The sequence below is a fragment of the Amyelois transitella genome, chromosome 12, assembly GCF_032362555.1.
Source record: "Amyelois transitella isolate CPQ chromosome 12, ilAmyTran1.1, whole genome shotgun sequence".
NCBI lineage: Eukaryota > Metazoa > Arthropoda > Insecta > Lepidoptera > Pyralidae > Amyelois > Amyelois transitella.
Window position 1 is genome coordinate 7923467 of NC_083515.1, and position 14966 is coordinate 7938432.

Below are 14966 nucleotides of genomic sequence, written 5' to 3' on the forward strand. Positions count from 1 at the left end.
TCTGTTCCTATAATACAATTGAACTAGATTTTTTCCGTGATTTCATTATCGTTTCTACTTACATTACTGCTATGCTAGTTATTAAAATATATATATATCGCGTTCCAAGCCAATCATGCGTTTAAGATGAATCTCAAGTTCATGAAGTTTTTCTTAACATAATAATTACACATATCACGTCTTCATTCCTCATGGGATAGACAGAGTCAATAGTCTCTCAGATTGATTAAGATAGTGATAGCTACCCTGCTGTAACTATATAAATTGTTAGCCCATCGCCCAAATGAACATTGACTTTTACAGTCTTTTAAAAACAAATTAACTCCTCGGTTTTAATTTTGACATCATCCCCACATCTCTGGAGAGGAGGCCGAGTGCACTTTTGACCGTGATTCATATTTAAAATTGGTCACACAAGAACAAAAGTATTAATATGTCATTTTTTATTCCTTACAGAACTCCTTCTCGGCACTCTACGGACGCACCAAAAAGCTGCTTGCGACGAAGATATGGTTACCCTGATATGTCCAAGAGGGACTACCATCAGCATCCAGGTGGCGCAGTATGGGGCCTCGGCGTCACAGAGCTCCTGCACTTCAGAGCTGGCGGAATACCAGCCAGTAGCCGTGGAAGTCGTTGGAGACACGTCTTGCACGTGGCCGAGTGCTTTGCAGGTTGGATTTTTTTTTGTATTTATCTATTGGCGTACCAGGTTGGTCCATACTCTCTGGAACCATGATTTCGTCATCGTTCTCACTTTCCGTCAGATAATCAATTAGCAATTAAACAGTATACAGTGCCGTATGGTTCCCGGCACCAATAAAAAAAAGAATAGGACCACTCCATCTCTTTCCCATGGATGTCGTAAAAGGCGACTAAGGGATAGGCTTACAAACTTGGGATTCTTTTTAGGCGATGTGCTACCAACCTGTCACTATTTGAATCTCAATTCTATCATTAAGCCAAATAGCTGAAAGTGGCCATTCAGTCTTTTCAATACTGTTGGGTCTGTTTATCCCGCAAGCGATCACGTCTATACGTGACCATATCTATGTATGTATTAAACAGTATGAAACTCACAAAAGATTAAACCTGTACCCATACAATTCGTGTATTTTAACCGTTAGACTACCGACACTCCTTTATGTAGTTTTCCTAATTTAAACTTTCGCGTTAAATTTGAAAACTAATATTAACGAGCATTAATTTATTTTAACACGGTATCTCTTGTTTTTCTGTTGACAATGTATGCATGGCCCCTTGTACTGAACGAGACGACTCACTTCCATATAAGCTCATCAGAGCAAGTGCAAATCGTGCATTCGCTACGTGAATACGTATCATAACAATTCAACGGCCATGAACTCACTTCACCTGGCTTTTTTCACAGCTTTCCTTACTTTCATACTAATATTATGAAGAAAAATAATATTTGTAGTAATGTTTTCTTAAGTACATTTGTTTTCTTAAATGATCACGCCTCTTTTTCCGACTAGACTGACTAGTTGTCTTTATCGCCCATAAAAAATACATATGTAGTAGAAATATACATTATAAATATGTTGGGCAAAGGTGGACTTATCGCTAAGCAATCTCTTCCAGCCAACCTTTGGGTAGTGAAAGGTAAAATCCTGGAACTGGGTGGGCAGCATACTAGATTTTGATAACTCATGCTCAAATGATAATGAACTATAGTCTTAAAACAAAAAATACAAATTAAGTATTGACTCTATTGGTATAATACGAGTATATAAATAAATAGATTTAGGCCTCAGAAACGGAATTAATATGACTAGATTTCTATGAGTTTGTCACTTTATCCTGAAAATATTTTTCATAGTTTGTTAAAAACATAGACAAAATGAATCTTATTTTTTAGTAAATTAAAGATATATTGTATTTTATTAAGAGGTTGTTTGAATGAAATTAATCTTTAATTTGATACAGCTAAGAACATTGCAGCAATACATCAAATCGCAACAGCTTGAGTGAAATGTAATCAATCACTGTAGCGTTCTGATATTATTAGATTTAATGCTCTATATTACCTTCATGATGGACAAATGCGTTGTTAGCCAAACTGTTAAGGTGACGGAATAATGAAGGGCCATGCATATAGGGACAGGTTCATTTCAATCACGGCCATGTTCTAAAAATGCTGTGTATCTAAAGTACTGTGAATCACTCCTTACATAAAAGACTAAAAAAATGTTTAAAATTATTTTTCCACGAACATAAAATCACAGCGCATTTTTATAAGCCGATTGTCTTTTCCCATTATAAACCATTAGCCTTTACGTTATTGAAAATTTTCCATTAAGTAGCACTTCTGTAAAAGAAGAACAATGATAAAATTCAGATTTTATAATACCTTTTATTAGAGAAATGAAGGCAACATATTAACGTTAACTTATTTTATTAGATTCCTTATTCATATTATAATAATAAAGTACTTATTACTATACGGATAACTGTGAAAATAATGGAATCAAATTATGGTGTTTTAACAGTTTTATGTGTACGAGAAATTATAGAAATATGAAAAACTAGGTTATTATTAATTGATTCATCAAATAAAGGTACTTTGATACTTTACATGAAAAAAGTGAATTTGATGTCCAACATGACAATCGATGCGGTCGTTAAAAAATTGATTCAAGAGATATATTTTTTAGAATTCTAGAATTAAAGAAATCTTTACATTATGATATGGATATATTCAGGAATGTGCATGAAAAGGAACTTACTTATTTTAAGGGGAAAGACAACCATATCCTCTATCAATATGCCACACAACAGATGATTTCTCAACGCATCTTTCTTACTTCTGGTTGACTTTTATAGCTCATTTTCTGATATGTTTAGGCAATAAGGATTTTATCGCCGCCTGCCAATGTTTATGTCATCCCCCCTAATCCCAGCTATACAAAATAAATACATTCTTCAGCAACTGATTACTGTTTATGTCACTTTTTACTGCTTCGTGACCAAAAAAAGAACTACTTTTATGGAAGATTACGACTGCGTTGAAAAAGAGCAGATTTTTATTTTTTTGCCGATTTCAAAATAGGAGGATGTTCACCATTCGACGTATTTTTTAAGTATAAGATGTTATCAAAATTTTTTGAATTAAAATTATAGGTTTTTATATGGCGTGACTAATCTTTGGCAACTTAAATACTAAATCAGAACCAGCTCTAGTTAGATTCCTATCCGTAACTATATTTAAGGATAGAGCAACATAACCCATTTTGGATCAACGAAAAAGCTGTAATGCGTAATGTATTTCCTTCGTTGCCTTTTACCACATCCATGGGAAAGTGAGGTTCTTCAGAATAGGACCTTCACTTTAGAATAGAACCACATTATATCTTTCCCACAGATATAGTCACGTCTATATGTAATAAGCTGTAACACAAGTCTCGAACTTACTTCGAGGCTAACTCAATCTGTGTTATTTGCCCCGTAAAAACAAAAATAAAAAAAAAATAGTTCATATACATTAGATAACATTCTTGAAAGCAGAACAGGCATACTAATTAAAATTCTTAGTACTCCTTGTTACAGACGGTGGTGGAGGCGTGTCAGAAGAAAAGGACGTGTAAGTTCCACACCAGCCCTAAGGCCTTCGGGGTGGACCCGTGTCCAGGGTCCAGGAGGTTCGTGGAGGTCGCCTACAAGTGTCGTCCATGTAAGTTAAAAAATAGTTTTCACACTCTGCATAGAATTATTTATTTACTCCATAATAGTGTTTATTTGATCAGTGTAATATCTATGGATTTATCGTAAGTTTTTGGTTAAAGAAATCTTAATTCTATTGAGTTACAATAGAGATTATTTCATTAGAGAGAAGAGAGCAAGATCAATACATTTCTAATATAAAGTATGGCTAATTGCAAAAGTAATTCATGTTAAAACCTGTTATTTCATTTTTTTTCTTGTTATGGCTATAATTAATAATTGTAAAAGGTATTTTTTACGAAAAGACGAACTTATCAACAATGTTAATCTATGTTTTAGCACCTAAAGAAATGAACAAATATGCCTGGTTTCTATGTCGCCTTACAAAATCTCAGAGGAAAAATAGAGTACTCAGTCTTATTTAAAGTTTCAGTTAATACAAGGCAGTAGCTTTGTCTTTGTGAGTCATTTGAATTGTTCCAAGTGTGAAAATCGATATGAAAAAATCATCAATAAATTTTTTATGTCACAAAATCTTATTTTATCTCTTCCACAGATGAATTCCGCAGTAAAGTGGGGTGCGAAAACGATGTTCTCCACCTGAGCTGTAACCCTCACTCCAGGGTGGCCATATACTCAGCTCAGTACGGCAGGACAGAGTACTCCATACAGTGCCCACAGCCACGAGGAATTAAAGAGGAGAGTGAGTATTTTACCAATTCTTCTACATAAATACGTAAAATCATGCTTCAGTAGACAGGGTAGGCAGAGATTACGTCTTTCCACTACTTTGATAGTAAATAATTCGGTAATAGCAGCAACTCCACTCGCGAAAAATGTACCCTGTTTCCTTTTCCACACTCTGTTTGCAAAAGTTTATGAAGACAATCAAGGAAATTAATTGTTATATTGTAATTATAGAACAATGAACCTTATACTTGTATTTATAAGATGAATATGAATGGTTTCCATTGAAAGTATTATTAGACCTTAGGTTATTATACCATCTAGCACTAAACACGAGGGATCTTTTTATGAAAGTGTATTAAAATAAAATATTAAACTTATAATGTATAAATAAATTAAACAAAATATTTAAGTGCAGAAAGTTTTCGTTCATATAAATAATATAAAAACGTATCTACAGATTAACTATTTATCACATCACATTATATTATATGAGTAAACTAAGGGATAGGCTTATAAACGTGGGATTCTTCTTTTAGGCGACCGGTTAGCATCCTGTCGCTATATGAATATTAATTATATCATTAAGCCAAACAGCTGAACGTAGCCTTTCAATCATTTCAAGACTGTTGGCTCTATCTACCCCGCAAGGGATATAAAAGTGATTATATGTTATATAGTATATTTGTTGCGTATTTGTGAATATGATTTCAAATTGCAAAGGATATATTGTTTGAACAATGTATATATAATTAACATTCAATAACTAAATATACATTTCATGTTTATAATAAAATAATGACCTACTTATATATTTCTCTGTGTACTTACTGGGTGTCTGAAACATGAGACTGTCGTAGTTCTGAGCCAACCGGTCAGGTCAAGATGGCAGATTATCCTTATCGGTTTGACATGGGTATTGGATGTTTATCTTGAGTCTTTATCATGAAATATAGTATATATCCCATCCCATAAAACCAGGATTATTTTCTAATTCATACAAATTTATCCATCTATAATAATAACAATTTAAAGTGTATAAATGTATTCTTCTTGTTTTTAATAAATAAAGTCATGATCTAGGTTCTAACTCCATTCTGCATCCTCTTGCATGTAGTCCAGGTTACATCCTCACTTCTCTGGACAAGAACCCGGGGTACGAATTTAACCATGAATCCTTGATTTGGACTTGCATAACCTTTGCAGGGGAACCTAAATCCCAATCTTACGAGCATGATGACATTTTTGTTTTGCAAATACATTTTGGTTTTAATACGTTATGCTTATAACCTCAATAAATCTTCCAAGTCTTTTTCTCTATACATAATAGTGCATTTATAATTATTTGACGTACAACACTAATCGAGAATCTTCCAAAAATTCACGAAAATGGGAATCTGGAGATTTTGTGCATACAAAGTCACGAGTGAAAAAAAATAGTAAAATATATAATGTTATTCCAACATCACGCTCCGATGTGTTCCGATTTTGACACACGGATATACCCTCTGAATACAGAACGCGATTCTTTCGTATTTTTCATGGTACAATGACCGCTACGTACGCTACGTACCTTTCACTACGCATCGTACGATTTATGCCTACGATTCGTAGAAAATTACAGATATTTTTTGCTCTCAGATTGACTTTAGTTTTTTATAGCTATCATGCATATATTTACTCATATCGTAAGGAAAATTCTGTAATCCGAAAGCTTTTCTCCCGCTTACGGCTTATCAATGTAAGCTTCGGAAGCTAAATACGTGCCTCGGGATTTCAGAACTCTTTCCGTACGAAATAACACTGAAATCGGTTAAAATTTTCTATGACTTAACTGTGTATGATGTTACTGTTAAGGATATTTGAAAATTGGCGCGCACGACACCGTTTTAATCGCGCAAGTAAATATCGCTTATATTTCGCGCGATAAAAATGGCGTCGCGCGTGCTACGAGTATGTTACGGGTCAGGAACACGCAAAGGTGAAATAGAGATTAAAATTCGAACTTCTATTTGTGATGCGGGTCAATATTAATTAAATCAAAATATTCTTATACAAGAACTTGAATTTCTCAAAAAGTTTTTGTCGTGGGTAATTAAAGGCCTATGGTTTTGAAGCTGCTAAAGTTCGGAATATTCTGTATTCAGAGTAAAAGTTCGGTATAATCGTGACTTCAATAAAAGTTTTTCATCTATTGAATACTACTTAGCTTGATAAAATAAATTTGTATAAAGGTCTCATTAATATGAAATCGCTTGTATAATTAATTTATTAATTTAAGCAATCCACGCACTGTTCTTTTTTTAGAAATATTTTATGAATCAATTAAATAAATATTTCTTTTCTCTCTCATATTAACACTGGTTCGTCATTTACCGTAGCTATTTATAAACAACAAAAATGAGTATTTTTTACGATTTAATACTATTGAAGTGATGTCTTGAAATCGTGTAAAGGCAGGAGGATAAACCCATCAAGATAAAGATCAGAATTAACTTTTTCCTTTCTTGAGACATCGTCGAGTTTCCTTAAACTTATTTACGTAGACATTTTAGTGATGCAAAGGTATAACAGGGTTAATAAAAGCTACATTGTCTCAGTTTATTACAAAGGTTCAACCTCTGAAATGTATTATTCTGCATCCGCTGAAACTTGAATGTTTAAATTTAATGCAAGAAAATTACATGTCCAAATGGCGTCTTGAATAGGAATTGTTATAAACTTACGTATTTAGAAATTTAATATAGGATTGTTTACTATGTAGGTAATAATAATAATTAATGTAGGGAAACATATTATTTACTTCGCTATTGCAAAAATAGATTAGTTGTAACTTCTAAATGTAAAAAGAATGAAAGAATTATGCAGGCATCGTGGCAAGTGGAAAGATACCTACAGTATCTCCTCTCCGGGAAAGAGGCGCGATTCTATGTATGTATGTTAATTCTTATTGGATCTATTTGCATACCATGACCCAAGTTTGATACTCGTGTAAATAGTTTTACACGAGTGGAATCGTAACACCAGGCGTTCTACTGTAAACTAAACCTGATCATGTAAAAAGAGGATTTCGAAAATAGCTCTTACAAGTACTTTTTCTAATTGCAAGCGGGAGTGATGCTTTGCCACCCAAAGAGAAAATCTTACACTAGACTGCATTATTGTATCTGGGGAACCGTCACTCCAACGATGTACTTATTTATTCTTCATATATACTACAAACCGATAGAAAACTAAGATTTAGAATTTGGCTTTTGTGTCCATAGATGTAGAAAAAAGGCAGGCGAAGTATAGCGTGAAAAAAAATATGAAGTCATCTGTGACGTAATAGCGGCCGCCAATGAAAGTGTGTGCGAGATACGTGTATAAACTATTGGTGCTTCATTTTGCCGTTAAGTTATACTCCGTCCGCCTTTTTTTCTACGTCTTTAACAGTGGCGTTGAGATGTCAGCACATTATTAAAAAAATATCTAAAGACGGCATTGTCGCAAACAAAGTCTCCTAAACGGTGTTTATACGACTACATATTTTCCATTCTATTTATATCCAGCCACCTGACTGGCTCATCTAAATTCATAAGACTCATTCCGACACGTCGCTTTAGGGTAACCTCACCCTTAGGTATTCTCCTGTCATGTGCTATCATCAAAAATGCCATGGAAATTCTCATTATTCAGTAAAGTTCGTTGACCGATTTAATGTTTAAAATAAATAGAGTTAAGCAGAAAAGGGCAAAAGGCAATGGAATATAAATTTTAGTATTTTATTATCGTTAAATCGTGTTTTTATTACTTTTAAAGTGCATATTTCCACCAAATTATCCTTCGTCACTTAAGATTAATCTTTGTAGTGACCACGGGTGGCACTGATAAGTAGGCCACGATTAGCCGTTTGGATGATGGATTGGTAATGATAGAATTGAGATTGAAATAATGACAGGTTGCTAGCCGATCGCCTAAAAGATGAATCCTAAGTTTATAAGCCTATCCCTCAGTCGCCTTTACGACATCCATGGGAACGAGATGGAGTAGTCCTATTCTTTTTTTTATCGGTGCCGTACCACATGACATTTTTCACTCACAGTAAAGTATTCAAATAGAATTTACTTTAAATGTATGTTACTCATCTTAATGCATAATGGTATATTTAAGAATACTGTTGAAATATTAATTCAAGATATTCGAATAAGCACCTGCAGCATCGTCACAGTCAGACTCGAGAATTTTCTTTGTTCATCTTAATGACAATGGCTCTCAAACTTCAAACAGAAAAACGCAATCTTCGCTATTTCCTGACAAAATTATACCGTGCTGTACGACCCTTCTGATGGCTTTGAAATATTATTTATGAACCCTGAAACCTTTGTCGTTAAATGTTCGTGTGACCCCAGCCTTTGACAGAGGATGTTAACAACTCTTCATAATATAATGAATGTGTTTATTAGATAGAGATATTAACTTCAAATTTTCTTAAGGCAGTATGAAACTGTTTTTGTTATAGAATAAAATCTTTGTCTGTTAAAAACTTATTGATTTTTAATTTATTGTTACATTTTTGTCCACGAAGACATCTACATATAAATCTGACTTGCTAACATTAGAAATTATTTATGTACCTATATTTATAAATACATATGTATATACGGGTCAAATTACACAGTTTGCTTCGATATAAGTTCATAATTTGTGTTACGAGATACTAATTTAACGATACTATTTATATTTTATAATACGTAGGGTAGATAAGCATCTGAAACTTAGGCCAATCAGAGAAAGTTTGTTCCAGGGCATGTGTCACAGCGTACTACCGCTGCGCCTTAGATGCCGCCAATTTTTATCATGGAAATGGCCATCTCCATCTTAACAACGATGCTGTATCAGAATTCGCATCATAAAACTTTCTTAATTGTAGTCATATTTTCAATGCCTCAACGAACAGACTACATTTCCAAACAGTTAAAACATTGTTTATGAGAGACTGTACATAAATACTATGTTGAATTCGCTACTACCTAAACCTGAATAAACAGTACAAAACGAACTATAACTTTGAGAACTATTGTCAGCCGAAAGTTTCTAAATTCAAAAGCAAAGTTTCATTGCGCAGTTGTTACATTCACAAACTGTACTTAGGTGTAGTTTGAGCTCCGTTATTATTGTAAGTCAAGGTTTGTTTTAATGCTTGGTGCATAGCCATTAGCTTCGTCATTTTGGTACACACAGCTAATAATGGGCTAAATCTAGATCCGATTGATTTTTTAAAGTATACCATAGATTTTATACGATATAAACGTGTTTATGTGGAAAATGTAGAAATATTTTAATAGAATAAGAATTATGAATGACAAAATTTCATACCTGTACACACAGGCTAAAGTACTCCTTCTCGTAACTAGTTTTTTACATCATTTTAGACCCGTCTGCTCTAAATAGTATTAAATCTGTTAAACTAAAAGACAGTGGATTTCAAAAGCCGTATTTATCATAACAGCAAACCCATTGGCAAAAACTGATAAAACAATTGGAAGAAGCAAATTTATAAGTGAATTTGAAATAAATGAGTTGGACCAACAACCACGCTGTGCCATAAGGGCTAAAATGTTGGTGTTAATTTTATTTCCATTGAAAACAACTTATTGACGCCTGTTTGTTCAATGAATTGGTTCATATCCTAAATTTCTGAAGCTATTGAAGTGTCAAAGTCTCGGAAACAACCTTTACTGAAATAATAACATTTCAAATTTGTATTATTGGTAGCTGAGTTTTGGAGAATTATGTAACAATAGAAATTTAATTGAAATGAAGGTTTGTTCTGTTACTTTAAGAAGAGTTATGTAACTTAGCCTCACTTATATTTGCGGTAAATTTTGCGCCGTGTTATTTTGATGTAGTAGAATACGACATACCATCTCTTTTTTGGATGTCGTAGAAGGTCACTCTATATTCAAATTAAAAATTCATTCAAACATTAACAACTAGTCAGATACCTGTTAAACTTTTGCCATGACTTAATACAGAATACTAGTTAATAGAATTTTAGCACAACTATTTCTTTAAAATAATAGGCGAAAATACAGCAGAAAATACGCTTTGATGAGAGAGGAATACTCCTCACCTCACTGGAGAATCAAGTTTTTACAAAAAGCAATCGCATCCGACCTATCCAATATAGTTTCCCTTTTCCAAAGCCGCAACCTTTGCAGGGGAACTTAAACTATATTGGATCATGGTTATACACTTATGCCGCTGGTTAGCAAACAAACTAATGTATGTGCATAACTCAAAAAATGGTCGCAGTAGGATAATTATGCAACTGTGCATCGCACATTTAATTCGGGTACCGTACACATTCAACCACTTAGCTCTAAAAGGAGACTACTCATATCAATCCATTTTGTAACCTCGTGCTTTTCTTTGTATTTATATTGAATACCGCCATCATATATAGTATGGAGCAAATGTGAGCAAAGAGCAGCATACTTTGAATGTTCCCGCAGTATCACAAAGGACTGTCCGAAAATTCCTGCCTGTATGACTCAGCAAATAGATATATTTATACATTTTCGTTGTGAAATTTGATACATGAATGAACATTTCGTAGCAAACATAAGTTGTTTTTAGGTTCACCTTGTTCGTAGTTTATCGATGCCTTTTTATGTTTTTATGTCAAGGTTTTTCTTCTGTGGGTAGTATCAAAACCCTTTCTAAAGGTATTAATATTACATTCACTATCTTAACAAGTTTAAAGGTATTGGCTGTATGATAAAAAATATACATCTGTCACATTTTTTTTATTTATCTTAACATATATAAATGGATACATTCTATATGAATACGAAATATTTCAAAACGTAGAACAATCAAGGGAACCAGGTTTTTGTGGAACGAGCAATCAACTGTATTCCAACTCGACTTAATAAGATTGGCTCTCGTAAGATATTTAAAATAGAATAAACATAAATAATTTTTTGGGACTATTTTGTCTTTACGATATTACCTAGTCTTCGAGTTATTTGGAACAAATTATAATATAATAACTATAAAAGGTTAAAAAAATATCATCATCATCATTATGGTGGCCTTTTGAGGATTCAGTTTTGGGTATAGGCCTCTTCCATCTTTTTCCAATCTTGGCGATATTATGCCTTGCTTATCCAGTCTCGGCCTTCGTGGCAAAAATGATATTCTCTATGAAATTAGAGACAAAATTCGATAACTACAGATATTCTTAAGTTAGACGCAATAAATCTTATTCAGTTACGAGAGTACATTAAATTTTTTGTATTGCTTTGTTTGTAGTTCATAATTTTCTTCATAAAATTCATGCCACGATCAAATGAAACCTAGTTATAACAGTTTCTTAATTAGATATTCAAGTCAGGTTCAGAAGACTCTTAAAAATATTATATTAGACGTGTTTACTCTTTAATATTTTCTTAGGTAAAATTGTTTTAAGGTTAAAATCTTTTATGAACTTCACTTGACCTCGTAGCTTTGCAAAGATAATATCTCTTTCTTCACTCAGCTTATTCCCAAATGGAATGCTGCTGAAACCAAATGTAAAGGAATGAATTCTGAGTACCTACGCTGAAGACAAAAAAAAAGGCTAAACAACGAAAATATTTTTTTTTTGTGAAAGTTGGCGCTAGCAAGTTGCTGTTAGAGAAGGTCTTATATATATAAATCTTTTAAATTAATTTTAACAAAAATATATTTTACTTTCGGTACAACTATACGTCATCAATTAAACTAGATGACGCCCACGGCTCCGCTCGTGGAAAACGAAAATTCCCTTGTTATTCAAGTTCCCTGGACTATTAAGGAAAATCCTCTCTTGGTATTCTCATAGACTACGTAGGAATCTACACACCAAATTTCAAGTTTCTAGACCCAACAGTTTGGACTATGCCGTATCTTTCAATGGATAACACATTAGATAACGAAAGAATTACATTTTTAAACAAAACCGTTTTGTGTTATCACCGCCGCTAAAATAATGCCTCTTTTTAAAATGTAGAAAAGGAAACCTACAAGATTTAGCATAATTTCTATGGTTGGCTCTATGAAAATCTTTACCACCCATTCGTCCAAATCTACCTACACTTTGAAGTTACAAAAGTCGCAACTCGTTTTAACGGACGCTTCCATACAAAACTGCATATTGCCAGCCCTAGAAATGTACAGCAAAATTAATATCTTACAACCTATGCCTGTGGTTATGCCTCCATTTAATTCGTACCTCCACTCTCGTACAATGTTAATATTTCAACAGTTTACGTGCCACGTAGTGTACTCGACATGGAATCGCTTTATATGAGCTGAATATGACAAAGCACAAAATGTATTTTGGTATTTTAGATTGCTGGGGCTTACAAATTTATTAAGTTACTTTATGATTGACAGGAAACTTATTTTTTATTGTAATCTTAATTACAATCTTACACGTCTCTACTTTTTTGAATTTTTATCAATATCTAATGTAAACGTATTTTAAAGTTAGTCATAATTTAAACTCATCAATCAACCCAACTATTTCTCCTCATCTTGATTTTAGTATTCCATATTGTTTTTCAGATTAGTTTTTAGGGTTTTACCTTAAAGCTAAAAACGGGATCCTATTACTAAGCTTCTACTGTCTGTCACCAGTACCACGTAGTAGTGTACCATAAACTATGATAGCTACAAAGCTAAAATTCACCAATGATGTATTTCCATAGCCGCTATAACAGCAAATACTTAAAAAAAAAAAATTAAGGGTCTATTGTTGTCTCACCAGCGTGCCTGGAGCCGTACGCGACAGAAACAGCCATGAGGGAGTGCCACGGGAAACGCCGCTGCGTGCTATCAGCTGACAGCCAGATGTTCGGCAAGCCCTGCCGGCCTGGAAGCAGAACCTACCTCAAAGTCGTATACACTTGTGGTAAGTTTTTAATGTATGTAATTTTTTATCTTTGCAGTAGTAGAATGTCACTTACACTTAGTTAACCTTATATTTTTTATCAGTTGGAGTTTATAATTTATAAATTTACATACAAACTTACATATATCACGTATATATATCTTGCGGGGTAGAAAGAGTCAATAAAGCCACTGAAAGGCCACGTACAATAGTAACAAGTTGATTTGAAGAATAAAAAAAAAAAGTTACAACCGATATTTAGACTTTATGAATGTTATGGAACACAATGAAAAAAGGGCGTTTATTTCCGTTCCCGCGGGAATTTAATCTTCTCTGCACGTTTATTTTCAAAACACCAACGGAATGGGCACAAAATGTAACCTCGCTTCAGCCGTTGACGAGAACGGACGAGGAAAAAGTGCGATATAATCCATACTTTCATTTGGTCCCTTTTCTGTCATGCGAGTGTATTTACCTTCCTCTTGACGGTCTTAAATATTTTGGGGATCTTAAGCTGTGGATGTCAAATAATAAATAGCTTTATTTTTGACAGGTTACTACAGCCGTGTCATTTTTTCATAATTTTCAAGAATTTTCTTTTTCATCTCTCAAATTCCTCTTTAACCTTAAAGTGAGTTTGCATGCTAGCTTTTGAGGGGCTATAAAACCATTCGATATTAAGACAGTCTTAGTCTAAATCGCGTAGTGTAATAAGAGTTAGACTCTGAATTCCGACTGCAAGACCGACTTCGAAGCGTCTGAATATCAAGTTGTGTAATAAAAGATTTAGTCTGCTGGGCAACCTGTAAAACCACCAAAAATTCAATTTAACAGCGTAACATTTTCTCATGTACCGGAAAATCAAATTTAACCAATACTTAGTTGAACATAATTGCTCTGTATTTTAATGTGGTGCAATTAAAAGTTTTTGTATTGTATGACTCTAAACGAACTACGGATGTCCCGAAACTAAAATACTACTTTTTATAAATATAAATAAAAATTAATGAGCACAACATACCCAAAACCACAGACAAATATCTATGAACAATCTAAAATTATTTTCTAACTTTCAAAATCGGACCAGAAATCTCTGAATGGCGAATCGGTAATAATCAGCGTCCTTGAAAATTCTACTTTCATAAAATGATCATACACCCGCAAATAAAAGATAAGTACCACATTTATGCAACATCACAGTGCAAAATTAACATAACAATACTCACTTATTGCTTGACTGTGAGCCAAAATCTAGAATATCTTATCTACTTTCGTATAATTTTCATAAGACTACAGATAAGTACCATGAGTTCGCTTTCTATAACTGTAAGGGTGTGATTGGTTTGTTTTGCGATCATTTCTACCATAAAATGGAGCTACATAGGTTATTTTTATGACTATGTTTTAAAAGATTGGTACATTTGCACAAGAAACCCTTTTTTGTTTTGCTTCTTACAGTCGAAAAAAGTATTATCTTTAAAATTTCATATGTAGTCTGTTTAATTCAAAGATTCGACTGGAAGAGAATGGCTTATTAAAGCATTAAGTCGTGATAGACCCAGCGGTTCCGGTTGTACATTGTCAGTCAGTTGTTTTATAGATTTCCACCAAAAAGTCTGGTCCAGTAATCGCTGCACCTATTTATTAATTGTAGTTTTATGTATTTTTATGAAAATATTTTTTTTATTTTTTGTGTAGG

General features: G+C 33.5%; 1 protein-coding gene across 3 annotated transcripts in view; it reads left to right on the plus strand.

Moving 5' to 3' along the window:
- The first annotated feature begins 287 nt into the window (after positions 1-287).
- Positions 288-14966, plus strand: part of LOC106141629 (uncharacterized) — a 52774-nt gene continuing 38095 nt past the window's right edge. For all 3 annotated transcript variants that reach the window (XM_060947047.1, XM_060947046.1, XM_013343271.2), the window contains exons 1-4: positions 288-674; positions 3553-3691; positions 4238-4384; positions 13145-13288. In XM_060947047.1, the coding sequence (XP_060803030.1) occupies positions 510-674; positions 3553-3691; positions 4238-4384; positions 13145-13288 (595 nt within the window). In that variant the 5' untranslated portion in view covers positions 288-509. The remainder of the gene's footprint in view (positions 675-3552; positions 3692-4237; positions 4385-13144; positions 13289-14966) is intronic.